Genomic DNA, 21,006 nt, shown 5'->3' on the forward strand with positions numbered 1-21,006 from the left:
TGGGAATAAACCCACACATCTCATGTCAGAAGTGTCAGTGAGTGTAAAGGTAAAGGAGACACAGGGAGTATTTCCTAGACAAGTCTATAGTTCAATCTGGGGAGAATTGACATCTTAACAATATTGAGTCTTCCAGTACATGAACAGGGTGTAGATCTCCATGTTGAATTATAGGGTTAAATATAAATTGTATTCCATTGTTTTACATGTCTTCTTCAGGAGTTCCAATGATTTGTATCCTTAATTTTCTTTGTCTTCCATTTCAACCACTTTCTGTCTGAATCCTTTTAGTTCTTTATTTCGTTTTTATTTTCTTGTTTATTTTTCTGCCTCTCCTCAATACTCTTTATTAAAATTTCATTTGAGTCTATTCTCTGTTGGGTACTTATAATTTAGCCTTCATTCCTAAAATAATTTTGTCTTTTTTTCCCCAAGTTCATTCAGTTGATTGCTCAATCACTTTATCTATCTATCTACCTATCACTTTGTCCATTTCTGTTCTTGGATTTTGAATTTTTAATTTAAAGTGGCTTTTCCTATTTCCAAATGCTTGTTTGGTGATATTAATCCGTTTGGAATTTTGTGTTTTTTTGGTAAGAATTTTCTCCAGCTAAGATTTTTTTATTCTCGGGGCTTCCCTGGTGGCGCAGTGGTTAAGAATCCGCCTGCCAATGCAGGGGACATGGGTTCAAGCCCTGCTCCAGGAAGATCCCTCATGCTGTGGAGCAACTAAGCCTGTGCGCCACAACTACTGAGCCCTCGTGCCACAACTAATGAAGCCCATGCGCCTAGAGCCCGTGCTCCGCAACAAGAGAAGCCACCACAATGAGAAGACCTCACACGGCAATGAAGAGTAGACCCCGCTCACTGCAACTAGAGGAAGCCTGCGCCAACCAACGAAGACCCAACACAGTCAAAAATAAATAAATAAAATTTAAAAATTAAAAAAAATAATTTTTTAAGGGTTCTGAATCTCTGATTTATTAGACAGCATGGAATTAACAGGTTTAGGTTATTTTACAAAAAGAGCTCAAGCTGCTCATACACAGCAACTGGGCTTGCTGGGGGGAAAAACAATTCTTCAGACTACTGCAAAAGGACACAAAGACTCCTCATCCTACACATAGTCAGTATGAAAGGGCACACAGACAAGTTTTTTGCAAGACAGAAAACAGAGAAATCCACATACTAAATAACGCGTCCACAATGACTATAACGCATCCCTTAGGGGATAAGCATGTCATTGTAGGAAGCAAAACAAAGCTTTCCATAGAGAAACCACTTTCACGAGATGATTAGGTGGACTTGGGTTTTGTTTCTGCATCTGTCACTTGGCGAATGAAGATACCATCTTTGGGATGTTCCATGTCATCCATTTCATACATATACGATGATGCTATTGCAAGTGTAGTCCCATCGTTACTGAAGGCGAGTGACGCAATGCTGGTGGGGTACCGATGGAACTGGCACAGTCGCTTTTTGTTAAATGGATCCCAAATATTTACAAATCCATCAGAACCACCTGTGGCAAAGGTATTCTGGATGTTGTGAAACGAAATGGCATTGACTGGGTAAATTTGCTCAATATTATTTTCTTTTAGTCTGTGACACTTGAAGGCATACTTCTTCTTCTGTACCTCAGGGCTTGGGTCCAAGTACTCAACTGCCACTCGGCCTTCAATAGAGCTTAATACATAACCCTGCTTGTTTGGAAATGCTCGTATGCAGCGAGTCTGGTACTTGAGGCTGGACTCCCGGCGCTGCTGCACGTAGCCCATGTTCCGTAAGTCCCACACCAACACTCTGCGGCCTGCGGTGCCCACAATCAGCCGGTCTCCGGACACTGAGAGGGTATACACCTTTTCAGGCTGAGAGAAGGTCCCAGCATTACAAGGGGTTCTGGGATCCCACAATTTAACTGTCTGATCCCAACTCCCAGTAACCATCACATTCACTTCTGGACAGTGTTCAACACATCTGATAGGGGCATCATGGGTTCCAACAAGATTTTCTTGATCACTGTTCAAATCATGCATTTTCAATTGATGGTCTAATCCCCCACTCCAGGCATGTGTTGGATCGTAGAAAGCGCAGTCCAGGACGGCGCCGGTGTGCTGGTACTTGAGCCGCATGGAATTGGCCGGCACATCGTAAAGGCGCACGGACGTGTCCCAGGAGGAGACCAACAGGAACTGGGAGGTGTTCGGACTGAACTTCACCAAGGAGATGCCGTCCTCGGGTGGCTGGTTCAGCTTGAACTCGTTAGAACCGGTCATCTTAGGCTCCCTCAGAAGCAACTTCGCCGCTACTCGCTGCCGCCTAGCTTCCCTCGAAGCTCTCGCAGGCCGGGGCCAAAAAATAATTTTTTTATTCTCATTTTTTTCCCCTTAGAGTAGCTTTGTGTTGATTTATGCTGCTTTGTTTTATCTTATGGATTTGGAGTAATTTGTCATTCCTAGTTCAAGATCACCCTCTTCTGTCAATGTCATGAAGTACAGTTCCTTTAAGGGATGGTTTTATTTTTAAGTTGAGGGGTGGATAATTTTTTAATGCTCTTTTAAATTATTTACCTATTCCAGTTTCATAATCTCCTATTCTGATTTTATTGATGTTATCTTCTTTTATTTTTTTGAAGATTTTAAACAGATTCATTTCAAAGTTCTTTTTAGATTCTTCTTGTATCTGTCACCTCAGGATATAAATCTCTCCTTTGGGACTACTTCTCATTGTGCTAAGTGTGTTTTCAAACCTTTCCTGGAAAGCTCATTTTGCATGGGAATTTTCTTTCACATGTCCCTTGTCTGTGAGGCATTTTCTTAGCTGCCTTAGCCTCCATCTCATGGGTTAACCAGACTCAACCCATGTCATATGTGTGCAGCTCAGTTCAGAGCTCCCCATTTCTGGAGTGACAACTCTCCACAGTTCATATGGCACAGAGCAGAAGGGACTCTGCCGTGGACACTGGCCCTGAGCAAGTAGTATTTCTGCTACAATTCTCCATGCCTGGGTCGAGCTATCTTGCCCGCTCTTCTTAGGTAGGAAGCCCAGCTCAGATTCCTATTACAGAAGGTGTATTTAGGCCTGTCCGGGAAGGTATTTAACTCCAGCCCTGCTTGCCTGGCTCCAGCTGCTTACACCTATGGTTTAACATTTTGCTTATTGTTTAAGTTTTATTTGTATATTGAGCTGCTGAGACCTTCCTCTTGTTTTTTTTTTTTTTTTTTGTGGTACGTGGGCCTCTCACTGTTGTGGCCTCTCCCGTTGCGGAGCACAGGCTCCGGACGCGCAGGCTCAGCGGCCATGGCTCACGGGCCCAGCCGCTCCGCGGCATGCGGGATCTTCCCTGACTGGGGCATGAAACCGTGTCCCCTGCATTGGCAGGCGGACTCTCAACCACTGCGCCACCAGGGAAGCCCCTCCTCTTGTATTTTGAGAGAAGGATATAAATATATATTTTGACATCTTATCCCTCATTCTTATGGATTTAGAGCACAGGAAATAGTATCATGAGTGTATTTACTTTGAGGCATTATCTAGAGGTTTTCATGCCTTTTAAAAAGTGAGAATGACAATATGTATCTGAACTCAAAAAATATATATATCCTTTGATCCAGGCATTCTGCTTCTGGAAATTTACTTGAGGAAGTAATCCAAATGGAAGAAAAAAAGCTTCATGCACAAAAGATGTTCATAATTATCTTTGGTTATAAAAATCTGGATATATTACAAATATTTCCCAACAGTAGGGAAATATTTCATAAATATATCCACTCAATATAATTTTGTGCAGCTTCTAAAAATAATAATTTACAAAGAATGTATAATATTTAAAAAATGCTTGTCAGAATGCAAGAGAGAAAATTGCCGTTAGCCATTTTTTGTTTCATACAAGTGTGCTTTAAAAAAAAAATAGAAAGGTAGAAAGGAGAATGGAAAGAAATGACACCAAAGTGTTAAAAATGGTTGTCTCTTGGTGATTTTTTCCTTTTATTTTCTTCTTTATTTCCAAAATTTCATGTTATGTGGATGGATCTTTTTTTTGGGGGGGGGGCTGTGTTGGGTCTTCTTTTCTGTGCGAGGGCTTTCTCTAGTTGTGGCAAGCGGGGGCCACTCTTCATCGCGGTGCGCGGGCCTCTCACTGTCACGGCCTCTCTTGTTGCGGAGCACAGGCTCCAGACGCGCAGGCTCAGTAGTTGTGGCGCATGGGCCTAGTTGCTCTGCGGCATGTGGGATCTTCCCAGACCAGGGCTCAAACCCGTATCCCCTGCATTGGCAGGCAGATTCTCAACCACTGTGCCACCAGGGAAGCCCTGGATGGATCATTTTTATAATAGAAAAAGACCTAAGTAAATATGTTGTCCAGAAAGCTGAATAATAGAAGACTGAAATTTAAATAGGCGTGCTTCCTGTGATTATAGAGAATGGATTGGGATGCCACAAAATGATTGATTACAAAACATAGTTCTGATGGGCCACAAACAGCAGAGGAAGCTTTTGGGTTATAGGATTATTTGTTGTGATCAGATCACTTTTCAGCGTCAGGGGACAAGTAACACCAGGTTGGAGATACAGAGCAGGGAGGCAGGACTGGGAGGGAGGCAGGTGGCAAGAAGCTATGATCTGTGGGCAACTGGCCAGGAGCCAGGCTCCAATGAGGGAAAGGGCAAACTAAGAGATGGCACTGGAGGTCAGCTGGCAGGAGACACAGTGGGAGCCAACATTCATTGAGTTTGTGTCGGGCACAGTTTGAAAATACAGATAGAGAAGACTGATACAGTTCTTGCCTTCATGAAACTTACAGTCTAGAGCAGGGGTTGGCAAACTTTTTTGGGAAAGGGGCAGATAGTAAACATTTTAGGTTCTGTGGAGCCATGCAATCTCTGTCACAACTTCTCAGCTCTGCCATTGTAATACAAAAGCCATCTTAGATGACATTAAATGAATGGGAGTGGCTGAGTTCCAATAAAACTTAATTTACAAAAACAGATGGTGGCTGGATTTGGCCAGTGGGCCATCATTTTGCCAACTCCTGATCTGGGGGGAAGACAAACGTTAAACAAACACATCAACATGAATATTGGATTGTGATCACTGTCCAGAAGTAAATAAAGAGGGTGTTGTGGGAGTGAACTACTCTAGGTGGCCCACTTTATATTTTAGCTTTTATTGAGGCACGACATCCATAGAGCAAAGCATACAAATCTGAAGATATAATATAGAATATTCTTAGCACCCCAAAAGTGCATTCTGAAGGATCAGAATGATTTATCCAACCAAAGATCTGGGCAGAGGGAAGCATTCCAGGCAGAAGGGAAAGCAAGTGCAAGATCCTGCAGCATGAAAAGACCTGGCATTTTCCAGGAACAGAAAATGCTTCCATGTGACTGGCCAGCAGTGAGCTTGGAAAAGAGTGAGATGTGTGGGTGGAGGAAAATCCTACAGACTTTACAGGCCATTGTGAACATTTTGTATTTTATTCTCAATGTAATGAGAGAGCAGTGGAGGGTTTTAAATAGAACGACATGATCTGACTGAAGTTTTAAGATGATCTGTGAGCCAATTTCTTGTCTTACTTCTGGTCTTTTCTATAGTGGTGTTAGGTTAGGGCTAGGGGCTGGGACCTGCAGTGGGATGTGTGAGAAAAATCCATCAAAGAACACCAGGACCACTCACCATGCGCGGAACCACAGACATCGATCTCTTTTATGAAACATTTCTTTGAAATGTTACTGTTACAGGATTTTTTAAAATTAATTAATTTATTTTTGGCTGCATTGGGCCTTCATTGCTGCACATGGGCTTTCTCTAGTTGCGACGAGCGGGGGCTACTCTTCATTGCGGTGCGTGGGCTTCTCATTGCGGTGGCTTCACTTGTTGTGGAGCACGGGCTTCAGTAATTGTGGCGAGTGGGATCAGTAGTTGTGGCTCGCGGGCTCTAGAGTGCAGGCTCAGTAGTTGTGGTGAATGGGCTTAGTTGCTCCATGGTATGTAGGACCTTCCTGGACCAGGGCTCGAACCAGTGTCCCCTGCATTGGCAGGCGGATTCTTAACCACTGCACCACCAGGGAAGCCCCACTACAGGGTTTATTGACACCTGTCACTTAACTAGTCGACACCTTAAGAATTGTGTCCTAATCATAGACAAGGGCCTGAGAAAAGTGCAAGCAGGGAGCTCAGAGGTGGGATCAACCAGCAGGTGTAGATCTGGCAGCTGCAAGAAAGGTAAGTAGTGAGGTCGGTTCAGAGGTTCACGGGTGAGGCTATATGGGGTGTTGTAATACACTATTAGCGCCTAGGCAAAGACACTCTGAGTTTGTAGGAGCCGGAGAGGTTTGGTTTGATTGTGTGTGGCTTTGTTCTGATTTGATTTTTTGAAGACATATTGTGGGGACTGGTTAAGAAGTGTCATGTGATGGTGAAGAGACAGAAGAGCAAGAAGGGATGGAGTGTGGATAGATAATTAGAGAGAAACTAACAATTTGGGGTTCATATTTTCTCTTCCTCCCTTCCTTCCTTCCCTCCTTCCTTTTTTTTTTTTTTTTTTTTTTGTGCGTTACACGGGCCTCTCACTGCTGTGGCCTCTCCCGTTGCGGAGCACAGGCTCCGGACCCGCAGGCTCAGCGGCCATGGCTCACGGGTCCAGCCGCTCTGCGGCATGTGGGATCCTCCCGGACCGGGGCATGAACCCGTGTCCCCTGCATCGGCAGGCGGACTCTCAACCACCGCGCCACCGGGGAAGCCCCCTCCTTCCTTTTTTAAATACATGATGATGAGAGATCAAGAAGAAGATATTTAATCAGTGGGTGCCACCCTTCTTAGGGTTGTCAAACACACTAAAATATTAGGGAACACAAACATACTAAAAGATTATTCGCCATTTATCTGACATTCAAAATTAACTGGGCATCCTGTATTTTTATTTGCTAAACCTAGCCATCCTGCACTGATGGCTTTGGTTTTGCTGCTTCAGCCTCAGGGAGAGGATCTTCTGTAAGACAGCCACCACCAGGAGGCAGCCGGGTGCTGTGCTCAGGCGAGATGACACGTGGTCTCTGGGCTTCTAGGTAGCTCTAGGTCTGTCTGCCTTCCTCTTCAACCCTTCCGGCACCCACCCCTGATTTAACCACAGCTTTCCACTGCTCACTCCTAATCTTGCTTTGTTACAGTAGCTAAACTCCAAAGAAACATTTAAAACCCTGTCTAAACATAAAAAGAACCCATGATATTATGTGCATCCTGCCTTCTCAATTAATTGCAGTCATAAATTAATTCTTTCTTCCTTTAAAAACCTGAATTTAGCTTAAAAGACTCAGAGTTCCTGTCACTCACCCCTTTGACCTGGGTGTCTTCTCCCCTCCCTGCGTCCCCTCCTGCCCTCTATCTGCACTGGCTCTTTGCTCCCTCCCTCCCCACCCCTTCCTGCCTCAGCTCATCACCATGGTTACATGGGGAGCTGTTTCTGTGGTGCCCTCTTCCATAGCCTGCTTGTGAGGTAATTTCCCCAGTGAATTCCAACTCTTCCTAGTTATCTCTGCCCTTATCCTCTTTCGATGAAAGAAAAAAAAAAAAATCAGACAGAGAGGGAGATGGTAGGAGAAAGAACCCCAGCAGCTCAGATACCAACATTTTCTTCTATCTGTCACCAGGAGACTTTCTCCAGCTGGTGTTACCTCTTCTTTCCGTTTTCCTTCTTTAGCAGGAAAAGCCACTCCTGATCCTATGCCTCATACTCTGGTGTAAAACCTAAGTCCATATTTAACACTTAGTTAACTAAGCGCCTTTGGGCCTTGTGGCTGTTTTCTTCTTTAAATGCCTTCAGTTCTGGAAGCTAGAAGGGTCCCTTTAGGACAGAAAAAGGAACTGAACCAAGAACACCAGCTCTGTCATGTGGGGGAGACATGAAGGTAGGAAACATCAGCCCAGGCCACAGTGAGAGGTTTTTTTTTTTAATTTATTTATTTTATTTATTTATTTTTGGCTGTGTTGGGTCTTTGTTGCTGTGCATGGGCTTTCTCTAGTTGAGGTGAGCGGGGGCTACTGTTCGTTGTGGTGCGCAGGCTTCTCATTGCAGTGGCTTCTCTTGTTGTGGAGCACAGGCTCTAGATGCGCAGGCTTCAGTAGCTGTGACATGTGGGCTCAGTAGTTGTGGCTCACGGGCTCTAGAGCGCAGGCTCAGTAGTTGTGGCACACAGACTTAGTTGCTCCGCGGCATGTGGGATCTTCCCGGACCAGGACTCGAACACGTGTCCCCTGCATTGGCAGGTGGATTCTTAACCACTGCGCCACCAGGGAAGCCCACAGTGAGAGGTTTTAAAGGGCAGCCGGAGGCAAGTAATGAGACATTAAAGCCAAAGGCCTCCAGAAAAAGAAACTTTCGAAACAAGATGGAGTGGAAATGTCTCCAACAGCTTTAAAGCAGCAAAAATGATTCCAGAAAGCTTTAGGTGTGATACCAAGGAAGGGAAGATCAGAAATAGCAGGGTTTTGATAAGTATTTGTCTTCCGGTTTGCTTGGTTGGGGGTAACTTGAGATCCTGTGTGTTGGGTAATTTTCCGTGTTCCTCATGCGGTTCAGAATAACCTACTTGGATTATGCAAATGCTCATTCAAAGGAAGAGGCAGAATTATGTTAGTTTCTCCTGTAATTCTATTGATACTATGATTCATAGGGCCCATTCTCAAGGAAGACTTGTTTCAAATGAACACAGGCAAGCAACATTTTTTCTTAATGTCACAAAAGGGCTGTAACCCACAGAAACACTTCATAGAATCCCCATGTTTTCTCCCACCCACTTCCCTTACACAGCTGCTTCTGGGTCCCTCCCTTCCAAAACTGAAATTCGAACACCCTTCTTCAGCCTAATCTGTGAGTTTCTTTGTGTTATTCTCCTCCCAGTTTGCTTCAGGAGAGACCCCAAAATAGGACTCTAGGAGGACTTGGGGAGAGGAAGAAATTGAGTAGAAGAAGGCAGAATTTTCTTTAGCTTTAGAGCCAGGAGAAGGGCTGGGAATACATTGACAGCAACAGTTGTGCCTAGTTAGACTAACATCTTTGATAACAAAGTGTTATCAAAATAATTTCCTTGGGCTTCCCTGGTGGCGCAGTGGTTGAGAGTCCACCTGCCGATGCAGGGGACACGGGTTCGTGCCCCGGTCTGGGAAGATCCCACATGCCGCGGAGCGGCTGGGCCCGTGAGCCATGGCCGTTGAGCCTGCGCGTCCGGAGCCTGTGCTCCGCAACGGGAGAGGCCACAACAGTGAGAGGCTCGCGTACCGCAAAAAAAAAAAAAAAAAAAAAAAAAATTTCCTTTACTGTCCTGACCCACTGGGACAGTCATCTCAACTAGCAATAACTCTGAGTGGTACTTGGTACTTGACCCTACACACACGGGGCTTGATGGGTCTTGCTGTATTTAAGGGCAGTAAAATTCAACTACACATAGTCGTCTCTGGCTTAACCCAAGAAGAAAGGGAGGCAACCAAGCAGGCCCCCGTATATGTACATGACCCTCACCACGCTCACCATCACCTGAGTGAGAAAACTCACCTTCTGGAGAAGAAGATGGAGGGCAGGAGGTCTATTGGGAAGATGTTATCTCTCTTTGTTGTGGAGGTGGTGGACATTGGTGACACAGGCAAAGCAATGGTTAGTCTGTTCAGACCTGCTAGGTAGGATGGGTGGTTGTTTCAGGTTGAATTTAATTAATTGCTTATATCTTGGCTGAGTCATTAGGAGTTTATGTTCTAGTCTTCAGCTTTGCATGATCCAAATTGCTGTTCTCATGGTTCCTCTTGGGATGACCAGGCTTCGGAGGATTAATCCAGTCTCTCAGGGGGCAGGCCAGTGTACTGATTTCAGGGGAGAACATTGCCTTGAAGAAGGACAGATTTGGGGTGCTGCTTTCCCACTGAGAAATTCTGTTTACAATACTAAAGCAAGATGCTATTTAAATATTTTTCCTCAGTTTCAGATTCCTCCTCTGGCCTCTGCTGCCTTCCTCATCAGGCTGAAGCAGGACCTTGGCAAAGTTTATTCAGCAAAAATTTAATTATTATTCTAGTTCTTGAACCTTGGTAGCCCCTGGACTCCATTCTTGGAATTTCCAGAACAGCCTCGGGAAAGGAAATCTCTTTCCCCAAACCTCCTTTCCCACTTTAGCTGTAACTTTTCCAGGGACCACCCTTCGTGGACCGGATCCCCTGGAGCTTAGATGTCCACAGTAGCTGCCACACAGTCTCTGGGGCCGCCTGCAAGGGCAGTCTGGTTCTGCTGCCCTCTGCTGACCACAGTGGGCTTGTTCTGTCTGTTAACCATTGGGTCACATCCCCCTCCCCACCAAGGTTGCAATTCTTACCCTCCAACTCTCCTTCCTCGTCTGTGCTTAGCAGGTACCAAGCCCTCTTATTATGAAGGAGCATGGCATGAAGCCATGCTGCAGCTTCCGGGTAGAGTTTATCTCACAAGCCCTGTGAATGATTCTGGCACCCATCATAAAGAATAATGGGTTATTTCTGGGAAGGGCCCTGATATATGACCAGAAAATGTCTGAGCTCATCAACTCTGCCCTGCCTCTCATTCAATTTGTTGTCAGACGGTAATATCTCTTGACCTTGCTCCCACATTTTGTGATAGTTCCTATTTGGGGGCCTCTAAACACGAAGCTACTCACTACAGCATAGTAATATTATAATTGTTATTGTTATGCTTTATCTGCTACAGCATCCTTGAAGTGGTAGCTGAGCATTGCAGAAATTTCAAATATCAGCATCAGGTTGACCCTTTAAACAGAAAGCAAAGGGGAAAAGATTTAGAAAGATGCTGATGGGGATAAAATTGGGTATCCTAGAAATAAAGGAGCCTAGGTTTAGATACCCCAACATGCTGGGTTATTAGGGACCATTAATACATGTCAAGTTTTATTTTAGAGTGTAGACTTCTTCAGAGGCTTGCGCTGACCCTTCCCAGCACACTAATGCAGGCTAGCAGTGCAGTATCTGGGAAGTACTTCTGGGAGGATCCACCTACTACGTAGCCTTTTTTGTTTGCCATGGAAGAGCATTTTAGCAGATGTGTGTATTTAAAAGTGGTCTGCACTCTTCCCCCACACCAGTGTAAATATTTTAAGCATGAACATCTGCCCCATATCATTGATGACTACAGGGCATATTGGCCTTAGATTAGGAGGATGAGACAGCAAAATCCTCATCAAACCAATAGTGGCATCTCTAAGAGTTTTCTGGGGTCAGGCAGTAAGGGAGCTCAGTCACCTTTAATCTCCATTTTTGGGAAAACTTTTCTTTAAAAAGGTTATCAAGTATTATATGAAAATAGTTTTTAAAAATCAAATAAAGGAATTCCAATAAAAATAATAGTAGCAGCCAGTGCATGCTTTGTTGGGGTTTTTTCCCCTGTGATACAGTTACATAGTAACGTCCCAAGCAGTGGCTATTCCATCAATGCACACATCAGTATATGAAGATTATGATGACTTGGAATAGTGCTCTCAGTAGCATGAATAAGAAAGAAGTCTTTATTATTTTAGGCAAGTAATATTTGAGCTCTACCAAAGGATTGCATATACCCCAGCCTATCCTGACTGATACAATCAATGCAACTACAGTGGTCAATCACTAGGGCTCTGATTTCAGACAGACCTAGATTTTTTTTTTTAATTTCTAAATTTTATGTATTTTTTTATACAGCAGTTTCTTATTAGTTATCCATTTTATACATATTAGTGTATACATGTCAATCCCAATCTCCCAATTCATCCCACCCCCCCACCACTTTCCCCCCTTGGTGTCCATACATTTGTTCTCTACATCTGTGTCTCAATTTCTGCCCTGCAAACCAGTTCATCTGTAGACCTAGCTATTTTTTAATTGAAGTGTAGCTGATTTACAATACTGCATTCGTTTCATTTGTACAGCATAGTGATTCAGTATTTTTGCAGATTATATTCCATTATAGGTTACTACAAAATAATGGGCATAATTCCCTGTGCTATATAGTATATCATTGTTCATTATCTATTTTATATACAGTAGTTTGTATCTGTTAATCCGATACCCCTCATTTGTCTCTCCCCGCTTCCCTCTCCCCTTTGGTAACCACAAGTTTGTTTTCGATGTCTGTGAAAGACAGACCTGAATTTGAATCCGGGCTCTGCTGTCTCCTAGCTATACGCCTTAGGTAGACTTCTGAACCTCTCTGAACTTCAGTTCCTTCTCTAGAAAACAGTGATAATAGGATTGTTGCAAGGCTTGGATGACTAAATACATGTAAAACATTCAGCACATGAGTAAGTGCTCAATAAGTGGTAGCTTTCAATGATTAACAGTGTTTTTAGCCTATTTAACATAAGTTCACAGTCAGTATAAATACAGGAGGAATGTGTGTGAGCTGGCAGAGTTATTGCACTAGATGGAATACTGCTTTTTAGGAGATACAGAAAGGAGTAAGTTCTTCAAGCTTTGTGGTGAAAATAAGTGCACATATGACTATTGTGTGATAGTGAAGGGGAAGGGGCCTTTATTTTTGGTCTTTAAAAATAGTATCTCTGCTTGTTCTCACTCCATTCAGAGAACAAGTCCTTTTTACTAAACCTTGATGAATTCTGTGCTAAAAATATTCCATTCCCATTTGGTGCAGTGAAATGTCATATCCATTAAACACCAACATACCAAATGCTGCATGCAGATCCTCAACCCAGCAAATCCAAGTCAACAGGAAACTGTGATCATCCTCAGCTTATTCATACTGTACATCTCAGCAGGTTATCCTGAAGGATTATCTAAGGCTTAATTGTTATCTTAGAGCTATTTTAAATTATAAAAAGAAAGAACTCATGTACTACAACAAACTCATTTTTAAAGAAAGAAAATTGTGGCCCAGGGAATGAAAATGACTTCTCAAGGTCACAAAAATATAAAAGTGCTGGAACTGGGCCAAGATCTCCAAACTTCCAAGCTAATTTTTTTTCCCCATTATAACAGAGAGCTACAGAATTTTCAGAGCTGGAAAGACCTTCAGGATGACCTGATCCAGTTCCAATAATTTATAGAGGAAATTGAGGCCAAAAGAAACTTAAATGTCTCACCCAGGGTAATACCTAAAGCTAGCACGTTCTAGAGTTTGGGGCCAACTTTTGTAACCATAGGCTTGGTGCTCTTGACATGCCGCTGGTCAGTCCAATGTGGTTATTTAGAGTAGGGGACCCCAAGTCCCAGTTAGTGGACTGGTAATGAACTATCAACATCAGAATCACCTAAGGGATGTTTAAAAATAAAAATTCCTGGATCCCAGTCTTTGAAGACTCAGTTTTAGAGGATCTGAGGTGAGGGCCCCAGAATCTGTATAGTTAGTTTGCTTTCTAGGTGATTCTGGGGGACATCCAGATTGGGGAACCATTATTAACAGAAGCCAGCACTTTATATTCTGTTCTCTGCTGAGACTGGCCGATGATAATTTCCAGATGATGACGAGATACCTATGGGAAAGCTTAGTCAGAGAAAGTCCTGGGCCATCAAGGAGCCTCTAAGATTTTAATCTGCAAAGCCAACCTCAAGGTATCTAGAGCAAGGAGAGAGCTGTCCTCGCCAGATGGAGATTGATCTGAAATGGAAACACATCCAGGAGAACAGAAAATGATCTAGGAACGCTTGGTCTCATCTCCTAGGCATGGGTGGCCACTAAATCAGAATTGGAAGCTTGACTTCACTTGGAAAAACATCCTTTTAAAATAAAGGTTATCCGTTTAAATATTTTAAGACAGAATATTTGAGAGAACACCATTTAAAAATGTATATAGGAATTGTAACAGTGAATCATCATGAATAATAGACAAAGATGGGAGGTTATGTTTTGTCAAGTTTCACAAAATAAGAGCTGGAAGGGCTCTTTGAAACCTTTTAGTGAAGGGATTCTAAACACATCTGAGGCCGTGGCTTCTCCTCTGGTTACCCTATCTCTCTAAGTAGAGGATCTCAGTAGAGACCACACCTCTTGCTGATGACTGTTGTTGTTTTGCCTATGCGGCATCCTCTCCTCCTTTATAACAGCACTCTAATTTTACTTTAGGGAATCACCCTTACCTCACTTTCATTCCACGTGGTTCTCATCCATGGGTTCCAGGGGTGGGCACATGTCCCAAGCTTAGCCAATCAGAGCACTCTATCCTTAGCCAAAACAGTTACTTCAGGTGGGCACTCTGGCCATTGAGCATCATCCTCCAACCTGTGCTAAAACTACTGAGAAAGAGGTCTTGTTACTGGGCATGGCTAGACTGGCAAGAGGCAATGTCAGAGCTGCTGGTGGCTGTCATTTCACCGTGAATGGAGAGACTGCCTTAGGAAGAAGTCAACCTGGAGGAAAATAGAGCCAAGAGTCAGAGAAAGACAGACTAATGAAAATATCACCTGAGTTTCTGGTCTAGGTTTTTCTGAAGCTAGATGCATTTTTATGTTTAAACTAGTTCAGTTGGATTTCTGCAACTGACAGCCAAAAGAATCCTGACCACCATGACTCCTCAGGGATCAGAATCTGGGGTAGAGAAATGGTCGTGTGTATTTAGAAATACACCCACGGATAATTCTGATACACCCATTGAGAGTGGACAGAGTTTGGAGACAGGAAATGGGACTATGCTTTTCCTCACTAGACCACTATTAGTTGAGAATGACTCATGCTAATTGAGGAAGCTTGACCAAAGTCACATAGCCTCAATAGAGTAAACCCCTTCTGAACCTGATTCTGTCTTCTTTTAGAAAAAAAAAAAAAAAAGAAACATAATACACTTAAAAAAATAAGGGCACATATCACTACAAACCCATTCTATGTAATCATTATTCACATTTTGCAGACAAGATTAACTTACCCAGGGTCACAGAACTAATAAGTGGCCACATTGAGATGCAAACCCAGGTCTGCTTGAGTCTAAAGCATATTCTGTTGACCACTGTGTCTACTGCCCCAAAGAGAGAATTGATGTGGGCACCATCAGGATAGACCTACAGGCAAAAATGGGAAAACATGGGTCATATCTCACTTTTCCTATAGATCTCACTTTTGCCTCTTTTATTTTTTTGCATGCTGCCTTTTAGAAATAGCCCTAGTGGTGTGCAAATCCTTTAAGGGTAGGGACAATTTCTTGCTCACTTTTGTTTTGTTTTTGTCATTTATCATAGCGTTTTGCACATAGTAGGTGATCAATAAACATCTTCAATGAAATTGCGCTTGCTGTGTCCATAGGTGTAGGTATCTGATAGCCTGAGACTACTAGGAACACTCTAGGTTCCTGAGTGGTATATCTGTCTATCTGGCAGTTTACAGAGTTTGGAAGTTTTAATATGTTTTGTCTTTAAGCACTTCAAAGCATGGTGTCACTGATGAATACTATCCAAATGAATCTTGACGTTGCTTCTTAACTGGCTATTTGACTTGGGCAAGTTACTTAGCTTTTCTAAGACTCAGCTCTCTCATCTGTAAAATAATACTATTATATAGAACTATAAAGGATAAAAATGATAATGCAGATAAAGCACTTAGTATATTACTTGGCTCATAGTAAGTGCTCAATAAATGGCACCCATTATTATAATGAAATTAAAATATTAAAGAATATTTCCTAAATTAAAGATAGAATTGTTAAACATGTGTGAGTAGACAAGATCAAGGAAATAAAGGACAAAGGACAGTTGTCCTGGGATCTGGCACTATTAAGAGGACTGATTTCTGGGATACAGTTTTGCTGGGAATTATTGTTGAAAGCTTCATCTGGGCAAGATGCTTCCTCTTGGCATCTCTGAGTAGTGCTGACCAGGGATGTGGATCCTTACCTGGGGACAAAAATTGTAAAGGGCATAGAATTTCCAGGAGTATCAAACTTCTCATCCTTAGGGTCTCCATGGATTAATTAAATCAGTTCCTAGCCTTCAGTTTTGTGGACTAGGTTTTAGGTAGATCTGCAGTATGTGTTTTTAATGACTCTGGAAATAAATTATGTCTCTTTTACCTTCCATCTCACCCTGGTTACCCCTGGGGAGCAGGTGGGCCTATGCGGGCCTGCTCTTTTGGGGTAATCCATGGTGAGGATTTTTTGTGGGACTGGAAATTTACCACATGGAATAGGGAATGTGGCTGCTTCTCAGATATGTGAACATGAAGGCTGAAGCTGCTGGGCTTAAATCTATTTCATTCCCGCCAACTTTGTGTTCTCTCTAAAAGTGGGACTGTTCTAGGAGATTGAGGGTGGGGTGGCACAGAAGGATCATAGCTGCCTAAGAGACAGTCCTGACCCTCAGGGATGTGTAACCTGGTGGGAGAGCTGGACGTACCAACAACTAACCAAACGGCAAGGCAGAATGAATTGTGAGTCTCGCTCGTGGTCAAAGCAACGGGCTGAGAAAGCCAGAGAAAGGAGAAATCCTATCTAATTGGTTCGATGAGAAGGACTAAGATTTCAAAAGTTAAAAGAGTAAGGAAAGGGCATTGTAGGTGGTTGGAGCAGCCTGGGCATGGAAGCATGTAAGTGCTTAGATAGACAGGGATTGGCCAGTTGTGTGGGTAACAGGTGGGTGGGTGAAGTGGAGGATGCTAGAGTGGGAGGAGAAGCTGGGCCAAATTTTGAACTCCACATTCAGAACTTTATAGGGCCATTGTAGGTCTTCCTGGGCCTGTGGTTTCTGTGGATGCCCTGATGCCCTTGATAACAATCCTATGAAAATGCGTCTACATCCCACATTAAGATTGACATATAACTGCAAGAGCTGAAATGAGTGAGTTGAGCTCTCATTGACTAGTTCAGTTTACCTATAGATGTGGTTCTAGGACCACTGCCAGTCCAGGAAGACTGTGGAATCCATTTGGGATGAGATAAGTCCAGAACTTGAGAGGCAGCGCTGAGAAACTCGTACAGCAATTTGACATTGCCACAATAACCAAGCGCGTGATTGTTTTTCTGGTAATTCATTTTTATTCTAATTTCCAAAAATATTGGTCCAGAATATAATTGGAAATACATTGGTCTAAAATACATTGGAGATTTAAAAATTTCCATGGTCCAAAATTTTTTTAAAACACTGGAAGTATTTTTAGAAAGTTGAGAAGCTCTGAGCTAGTTGAAATAATACTACTTTTTAAAGAAATTTGTGGTCAGAGATGACAGAGGAGAGAGTTGGTGGATTTGAATGTAGATCAATAGAAATTATACAGTTTGAATAGCAGAGAGAAAAGAGATTGAAATATCTAGTACTCACCACTGTATCTACCTTATAGTACATTGTGCCTAAGTGTTCTGACTTAGTCGAAGATAATTTTGTGGCAAATACAGAAAACCACACAAACTAACCTAAAACAAGACAAAATGTGTGTGTGTGTGTGTGTGTGTGGTGGGTTGTTATAAGAAGGTTACAGAGGTATCTCAAGGAATTCAAGGACAGGGAGTGCCATTGGATATCATGAGGGATGGAGTGGAAAATGGACAATCACTAGGAATCCGGGCTGCTTCTCCCCATCTCCTCTCTCCCACTCTTCCTCCTCACTCCTTTCCCTCTGGGGTGGATGCTGTGTTGTACTGCCCAGATCCTCATTCAGGAATAAAGGACTTATTTTCTCAGCTTCTGGGAGTACTAACAGAAGATGGGTCTCTACTGTCTGCCTTCTTTGGGGATTGCCTTGGCTGAAAAAACAGCCTCACCTAAGGCCATGATTTCTTCCAGGGACAGCCCACCTCCAATGGAGCTACAAAGGTCTGATCCCCTTGCTCCAACTTGGGACAGCTGAGAAAGGACATCTCAGCTCTAGAGCTCCCTACAGGGTTGCTTTTATTAGAACTGCATCACAGTTCAGCTGCTTTCTTTGCCAAATTCTAATTCCTTCTCCCTTCCCAGTGTTGGTCTCAAAGGTACTACCTAATACTTGTACATTAACTTCTCAGAGGCTGGTTCTCAGGTGACCCAAGCTGGGACACCATGCCTCCCAATCTTCTTCCCACTCTCCCTCCTCCATTCCTTTTTACTCTCCCATTTCCCCTCCTTCCCTCTCCCTTTTCTTACCCCCTTTCTCTCTTCTTCCCTCCTTCTTTTTCCACTCCCTCCCTCTCTCCTGACTATGTAGTTTCTCACCCCTCCTTCTTTCTGAGTGTCTGCTTCATTCTCTTCTCAGCTTTCAGACCAGTTCCCTCTGCTCTTCTGGTTCATGGACCGTCATGGCTGCTCCAAAACAGAGCAGTGCCTCAGCCACCATCATTGTAGCGTATGCGTTCGGTCACCCACCCAGGTGCCCTTTGCTAGGCTGGTGCACCCATCCTGCAGTGTGGGTGTTGGTTAATGACTGCTTACATTGGTACCCTTCTCTGTAGGATTACCCTTAGCCAATTGCAACCTTCTCAGCTGGAGATGCCTGAGAGGTTATGCCCCACATTCTTCAGTCACTGTCAGATGAGGGATATAAATGTCCACATTCCTTGCTTCAAAGCAGGACACATTCTGTGGTACAGTTCGTGCTTTAGAGTTCCCCATGGGGTCAGGCTGCAGCTGGACTTCTCCTGAAAGGACATCTTTGCTTGACATCTTCCCCTGCCCTATGCGCCTCTCTCTCCCTTACCTGAGAGCACTCCTTCAGTAACTCCCACTGCTTCGAGGGAACCTAATTTAAGATCATCACCTTACAAGTCTGGTGCCTGTGGCTAATTGGCCCAGACTCTGCTGTCCTAATTGCAGATATCCAGGAGGGAGAATGGATTGGCTTAGGCTGAGCCTAGCCCAGCTTCTGGATTGAGCACCTAGATTGAGAGTTCACTCCAGGTCCAGTCATTATGGCTGGAGAGCAGGCAGAGTTGCATAGTATAGAGTAGATGAGGGTTACGGGGAGAGAGGGCAACTCTCAGAAAACACTGGTCAATTCCTGCAAAAGTGGACCCTACCATATGTCCTCCTTCTCCGTCTTTCTCGAATTTATTTTCTCGGTCAGCCTCTTCACTCCTCACCTCTCTCCCCATCTGCAATCCCAGGTTCCAGTGGGATGGTTTTGAAAGGCAGCACCATGTGATGGAGAAGGGACTGGGCCACGTGTCAGGAGGCCTGGACCATAGCTTACCTCACCTAGCTTGCTTCACATCTCTGGGTCTCAGCTTCGAGGTAAATTAGACAGTTGGTTTGCTAACTTAAACAGCCAATGCCTCTATGAAAACAAACAGGGCAGAGTCTAGATCCACTATCTCTGCAGCCCTGAAGTCAGCAGAGTGCCTGGCACAGAGTCGGAACATATTGAAAACAGGAGATAGCCTTTAAAAATGAAATGACAGGTACTTCCCTGGTGGCACAGTGGTTAAGAGTCCGCCTGCCGGGACTTCCCTGGTGGCGCAGAGGTTAAGAATCCGCCTGCCAACGCAGGGGACACGGGTTTGAGCCCTGGTCCGGGAAGATCCCACATGCCTGCGGAGCAACTAAGCCCGTGCACCACAACTACTGAGCCTGCACTCTAGAACCCATGAGCCACAACTACTGAGCCCGCTCACCTAGTGCCCGTGCTCTGCAACAAGAGAAGCCACCGCAATGAGAAGCCCGCGCGCCGCAACCCCGCTCGCAGCAACTAGAGAAAGCCCGCACACAGCAACAAAGACCCAACACAGCCAAACATAAATAAATAAAAATAAAATAACATAAAAAAATAAAATTCATACAGGGTTTCTTTACTGGGTTGATGAACATGTTAAAAAAAAAAAAAAAGAATCCACCTGCCAATGCAGGGGACACGGATTCGAGCCCTGGTCCAGGAAGATCCCACATGCCACAGTGCAACTAAGCCTGTGTGCCACAACTACTGAGCCTGTGCTCTAGAGCCTGCGAGCCACAACTACCGAGCCTGCATGCTGCAACTACTGAAGTCCACGTGCCTAGAGCCGGTGCTCCAAAACGTGAAGCCACTGCAATGAGAAGCCCCCGCACTGCAAGGAAGAGTAGCCCCCGTGCACTGCAACTAGAGAAAGCCCGAGCACAGCAATGAAGACCCAATACAGCCAAAAATAAATTTAAAAAAAAAGAAATGACGGTGAATTATATTACAACAATAAGGTAGAGCATGACCCCAAAGCATACAATATTCTGAGGGTGGAGCCCATTAGTAATAGCTAGCACTTGGTGAGTGCTAATTTGTGCCATTCTGTGTTAAGCACTTCCCACGCTATTCTTTGCATGATCACTGCTGCAGTATAACAAATCACCCCAAAACTTGGCCTTTTAAAACAACCATTTTATTATGCTCATAGATTCTGTGGGTCAGGAATTTAGACAGGGCATCATAGGGATGGCTTGTCTCTGCTCCATGATTTCCGGATCCTCACTTGGGAAGATTTGATGGCCTGTGGTGACTTGACAGCTGGGGACTGAAACCACCTGGAGCCATCTTCACTCCCAGGACTGGTGGTTGATGTGGCTGTTGGCTGGGACCTTATCTGGGGCTGTTGACCAAAGCTTGGGCTTCCTCAGAATGGTGGCCTCAGGCTAATAGGACTTTCTACGCAGCAGCTCAGGCCTCCCAAAGTGATTGTCCCAATTTCACAAGGCAGAAGCTTCATCGTTTTATGACTTAGCTTCAAAAGTCAAACTGCATCATTTCCACCACGTTCTATTGGTTACAAAGCCGTACAGATTGAAGGGTAGGGGAATTAGGCATCACCTCTTGATGGGGTTGGGGGAAGTTCTCATAGAGCATGTAGGATGGGAGATATTGTTGTGGTCATGTTTGTAAAATTCAATCCACCAAGTGTGCATTGTTTCATTTAATCCTTCTGTTGTCCTTTTTTGTGTGTGTGTGTGGTACGCGGGCCTCTCACTGTTGTGGCCTCTCCCGTGGCGGAGCACAGGCTCCCAATGCGCAGGCTCAGCAGCCATGGCTCACGGGCCCAGCCGCTCCGTGGCATGTGGGATCTTCCCAGACCGGGGCACAAACCCATGTCCCCTGCATCAGCAGGCAGACCCCCAACCACTGTGCCACCAAGGAAGCCC

General features: G+C 44.1%; 1 protein-coding gene and 1 long non-coding RNA gene across 2 annotated transcripts in view; one reads left to right on the forward strand and one right to left on the reverse strand.

Moving 5' to 3' along the window:
• LOC132498809 (uncharacterized) overlaps window positions 1–21,006 on the forward strand; it is a 185,391-nt gene that overhangs the window by 147,872 nt on the left and 16,513 nt on the right. The gene's annotated exons all lie outside the window — the stretch shown is intronic.
• LOC132498579 (mitotic checkpoint protein BUB3-like) lies at window positions 970–2,344 on the reverse strand. The gene has a single exon (XM_060112451.1). It carries the CDS (start codon window positions 2,274–2,276, stop codon window positions 1,296–1,298), a length of 981 nt encoding a protein of 326 aa, XP_059968434.1. The 5' UTR covers window positions 2,277–2,344; the 3' UTR covers window positions 970–1,295.

This window comes from Mesoplodon densirostris, chromosome 1 (assembly GCF_025265405.1).
Source record: "Mesoplodon densirostris isolate mMesDen1 chromosome 1, mMesDen1 primary haplotype, whole genome shotgun sequence".
NCBI classification, from domain to species: Eukaryota; Metazoa; Chordata; class Mammalia; order Artiodactyla; family Ziphiidae; genus Mesoplodon; species Mesoplodon densirostris.